General features: G+C 40.5%; 1 protein-coding gene across 1 annotated transcript in view; it reads right to left on the bottom strand.

The window, feature by feature from the left end:
- Positions 1 to 5,378, bottom strand: part of Cntln (centlein) — a 259,628-nt gene that overhangs the window by 7,724 nt on the left and 246,526 nt on the right. The window contains exon 26 of the mRNA XM_026782102.1: positions 4,419 to 4,496. Within this exon, the coding sequence (XP_026637903.1) occupies positions 4,419 to 4,496 (78 nt within the window). The remainder of the gene's footprint in view (positions 1 to 4,418; positions 4,497 to 5,378) is intronic.

Here is a 5,378-nt window from a genome sequence, read left to right as displayed (position 1 = left end):
ACAGACAAACAGACATTGGGATAGTTTTCACTTCGGTCTGTATGAGCATGGAAGTACAAGTACCTTCTCAGGAGGCTGCTTTCAGCTCTGTCAGCAGTGTGCTGAGAAGCAGAATTTCTGGGAACAGAAACCTTTTGAGGAGTGGTCAAAGTGCTTTACCTTCCCATCAGTGATGCGCACGGCTCTGTTTTCACAGAGACCTTGGTATTTTCTTGTTTTAGATTAAACTCAGGACCTCCCATGGTGAGCCACGCTGTATGCTGTAGCACCACATAGGCACCCTCTAAACGTTTCCAAATGAGGAGAATACGAAGGACAAGCTACTAGTATTTGCATAAGACTTACTTTTAGAACACCAGCCATAAACTGTTTTAATATAACACAAAACAAGCTTTTGAGTAGATAAAACTACAGAAAGGTGACAAATAAATGTCACAAAGCCCGAAGTATAATTTAGAATTTAATAGTTTTAAAGAACTGCTTTAACCTTAGCAGAAAATGTCTTTTTTCTCAAAAAAAAAAAAAGGCTTCAAGTTGTTACTTGAAAAAACCTGAAGCAGGGTGAGTGGAGATTTCTATCTTGCTTTCTCTTCAGGTTGTAAGAAATGTCTATGGTGACAACATGGTTGTGTATGTGTAAGAGCAGGCACGTGTGTAGCATGTGAGCATGGACAAATGTCACAAATACCATGTAGGCAGCGGCACCTGGAGGTGATGGCTTCAGAGCTCCGTGAGGGACTTAACTTTCACATTGATCATCCCTCCAGCTACAAAGGCCAGGGCCGTTTGTCACACTCCCAGGCAGTCAACAGAAGTGAAGAAGGCCACCCGAGAAAACAAGCCCCTTAAACTTCAGCATTTGGAAGATCTGAGGCAGTTAACAGGAACAGAAACATCTGAAGCCAAAGGAAAATTTAAGGATGAGAATACAGCCTCGTTCTCAGACACGGAAAGGGAGACGGGGTTAATACAGGGCCAATACAAGTATCTGGGCTTTCAATCTTTCCTTGTTCACATAAGAATGTGAAATGTTTTCTTAAATCTAGGCCAGACCGACAAAAGACTGGGATGAATTAAGGATTACTAAAAATTCTATGGCTTCAGTCACTATTTAGTATCTCCTCCCTAACACGCTGGCTCTCTTGACCACTGAAGTTCTTCAGCACACTTCAACTTTCTCATTGTGTCGGGCGCTGGGATAATCCATCTTTGATTTGGGACTGGTCATGCGCTCCATGCTTGCAGTGCTCTAACTCTGGGCAATGTGGGCAGCTCTCCTGTTTCCACAGCTGCTGTCACCTCTTCCATGTCCAAAACCCTGCACGCTGCCGCCCTCTATCTTTGTAAGGCACACTCTTGCTCAAATGCCAGAATCACCTATTCTCTACTTTCAGCTCTAGTTCTTTCTAATTTTATGTGCATTGGTGTAATAGTGTCATAAAACTACTAATTACATTATAACTACTTGAAATAGCAAGGCTGTGTCCTTGCCCTGTGCAGTTAAATAAACCCACCTATACATGGGTGGTGACTAAGGACAGTAATAAATACTGTATCATCCCCTTCACCATGCTGCATGTCTGAATCTGCTGTTCATTTGTGGTGAGGGTATCATCATATAAAATGTCATTATGAAAGCAGTTAAGAGTCACAGGGCTGATGAATCTCAATATTCAGGATTCTACCAAACAATACAGAATAACACAGAAGGAGGGCAGACAAGGTATGTCCTACATCTTTATATTTTAAATGTTTTAATACTGCTATGTCAGAATCAAGTCAGGTAATTTTGTAGGAAATATGTTCACTTTCTCCAGAGCCCAAAGGTTGTGTAAATGCATGCACAGGAAGACAGAAGCAAACATATTTACAGTTTTGCCCATACAACTCTGTGAGCATCTCAGACTTTGAAAACCTGGTGGGCAAAGGAAACATTTCTGAGAACACCGTACAAAGATAATTGCTGGGATAGAGAGAGAAGAAAAGAGATGTTTTCTATTTTATAGATTTTTTTCTCTTGGGCATAATTATAAAGTGACATCCAAGTGCAACCATTGAAATGCCTATTTTTCTTCCCACAAAATCCAAAGACATCAGCAAAACCACCTATGTCAGTAATAAAAATAAGAAAGTCTTTGACTTTTTAAATGTTATCATACTGTCACAACAGAATAAAATTAGCTTGAGAAACGGTCTAAAGGCAGATGATGCAGTTCATTATGTACGGCAGCAACAGCAGTGCTTCTCGGTGTTCATAAAGACTGCTCCATTAAATTTACCTCCAGTCAATAATTAGGAGTCCACAAATAAACCTGTGCAATTAAATCAATACTACCAGGCAATTATATTCCAGAGTCCAGGCTCAGTGGCACAAAAAGGCACTATATCAAACTGCAGTATTAAGCAGCCTGATGCCATTTCAACAGGGAATTTTTAATACTAACTGGACAGAATAAGTATATATTCAGATAATGCAGAATATGTATGTGCACTTTTACATGTGTAAGACACACACATACACAGGATACACAAATGCACATACACACACATGAACAACTACTACCTCTAAACTAGGTCTGGGATCAGTATAGCTTTAGCAAGATTAAACATATTGATTCATTATTTTATGGACATAATTGATGATAAAATTCTAATTAAGGGAACTACAAGGTCCTAGTTACAAAGTGAACACTTAGAAAATCATTACAAGATTACTTCTGTCATTTTTAAGCTTAAAAAATACTTTATACTAACTGTCATTGAACTGCTTCATGTGCCAGGCACTGGGCTGAGCCTGTGCAAACAGCATGATTAAGAAAAGAGCAGAAATGAGCTCTCTAGACTGAAGAGATGTCCCGTCAGTTAAGCGCATGCACTGCTCCTGCAGAAGGCCTAAATTTGTTTCCCAGCACACAATCTGGCAGCTTACAACTTCCTGTAAATTCAGCTCCAGAGGTATCTGATGTCCCTGGTCTCATCTGTGCACTCATGTGCACCCCCCCACACACACATACACATGATTCAAAATAAAGGTCCATCTTTAGTAAAAGAAGTGACCCCTCTTCTCAAAAATCAAATTGTCATTGTAAAAGACCTTGTCACACACCTGTGCATCTGTACTTCAACAACTTGAACCAAAACATCACCAATCATATTCTATTACTGAAGCAATTGCAGATAATGTTTCAGAACTATATAAAGTTAACACTATAATATCAGTGGCCTGTGTGTTATTTCTTTATTGTCCTTTGTTTCTTGTCTTGGTGCTGGGGGTTACACTCGAGTGGGTGGACATGCTAACCATGGAGATAGAACCACAGGGTTACATCTCCAACCCTTTCATTGCTTTATTCTTGACTTCACTAAAAACACGGAAAATGCTACCTGGCAACACTCATCTAAAATAAGAATACTTTTTATCAACTTCTGTTTTTAATCTTCACAGAAACAGGCACAGTGTCTTTCAAACATCACTGATGGATAGGGTTTCCTCTTGCCATCTTGACAATTATGTTTAAGCTTTTATTTATTTCAGTTTGGTTTTCAAATAAACAATTAGGGTGGGGGGGAAAGGGCTACAATGAAAAAGTTTTAGAATGCATTACAAGCTGTCAGTGATGTCAAATCAAAAGCTGGCTATGACTAGAAAAGCAGGGCTCTCACCTGCCAATAACCTGCCCTTGATCACTTACAAGAGGGGCACATCCCAGCAGACTATGTGTGTATTAAAAAAATAGTTGAAAGGGGAGAAAAAGTATATCACACTGGTCACAGCAGCAGCCTCAATAGACCCCTCAGGGACTCCAGCTCGTCCTGGCCTTGTCATCCTCCATGCAGCTCTCCACTCGGCCCGGAAAACGTCGATAGGAAAATGGTTGAGGGGCCTCTGGTGGAAATTCTTTCATTCTTTCTGCATTGACAGGATGCCAAATCAATATTTACTTCCCACTAACAAGCTGCTCGAGGTCTCAGTAGAAAATATTGTAGAGAGTGCGGGAAGACACAGTAATAAACAGCTGTCTGGCTGTGAGGAAAACATGAATTGACTGGAAACAGGTCCACAGTAAAAGGTCACTGAAACCCATGAACTCCTCAGGTGTCCGTATCAACTTCCAACTTTAAAGACACTAATAAAGAATCTCTGTTCCTAAGAGGGCTGGGAGAATGGATCCTTTTCACTCTAGCAAGCAGAGAGGTTGACTCAATAATTTAATTAATGCACTTGCTGAGGCCCATGTTGGCTCTTACTCAAGGCACTTGCTTCATTTGTTAAGTCCGAAAGTACAAATAGGGGTTAACTTTCCTGTCTAGCTCCGGATCCCTTCTTTACCTAACACAAGTAAATAAGGGTGTCTGCAAAGGTGAGGCCAGGGATGTTTATTCAGAAGCTTTAATAGATGAAGCAAAAAGTGAAATACCTGTCCTTCCAGAAGTTTCTGAATGTACAACAGCCATTCCTTGTCATTTTCAGCATCTATCTTGGTCTTTTCAATTTCCTAAGGAAGATAAACACAGACACATTAACTGATATGAACGTACTCATTCTGCTAGAGTCTAGGGGCTCACTACTGACCACATCTATAGGAATATCAACCAAGAGTGCCTGACTCTTCCAAGGTGGAATGTTTAAATCTATACTATTTATTTTTTGTATTTAATTTATAAATATTTATATACAAGTGGAAGATGTAGCTCTGTTTATTTCATAGTAAATTAGAAATATTTTTTCAGCTTTCACACTGTGGCTCAAAATAGGGATGGATGGTAGTGGAAAGGACATAACACAGTAAAAAGACAATGGAGAGAGGGCTCAGTGGTTAAGAGCTGCTCTTGCAGAGGCCCTGAGTTTCGTTCCCAGCATCCATGTCAGGGGACTGACAACAACCTGCAACTCCAACTCTAAGGAACCCAATTCTATCTCCCCCGCCCCCCGTTCCAGAGCCTCCCTCGCACACACACAGACACACACAGCCCCATCACACGTGAAAAAATAGAAGCATTTGAGAAACTAACACTCACTGAAATTTACTACGTGTCAATCGTCACACTAGGCTCTTCACACAGCCTCTCAGACTTTTAACATGAATTATTACAATTGGATGATGTTTAAAGAACATAATTCAGGCAAGACACTGCACCCCTTAATCTCTAAAAAATGTATAGTTCATTCTAAACACACTCTGGTCTGTAATTAAGCACAGAGAATACATCGACACATTTAGAGCAGTGTATTTGTACTTAAGTTCCTTTTATTCCCAGAAGGGTTTGCAGACTGTGCAGCGTATGAGGCCACTGGCAGAGTTCTCATGTATCAGACTGCATCAGCTCAGAAGCAGGAACCCAGATTCACCACAGACGTGTTCTCCAGTGTTTGCGAC

Source organism: Microtus ochrogaster, chromosome 10 (genome assembly GCF_000317375.1).
Source record: "Microtus ochrogaster isolate Prairie Vole_2 chromosome 10, MicOch1.0, whole genome shotgun sequence".
NCBI lineage: Eukaryota > Metazoa > Chordata > Mammalia > Rodentia > Cricetidae > Microtus > Microtus ochrogaster.
The sequence above is the reverse complement of the archived record's forward strand: the minus strand, read 5'-3'. Positions and strand labels throughout refer to the sequence as shown.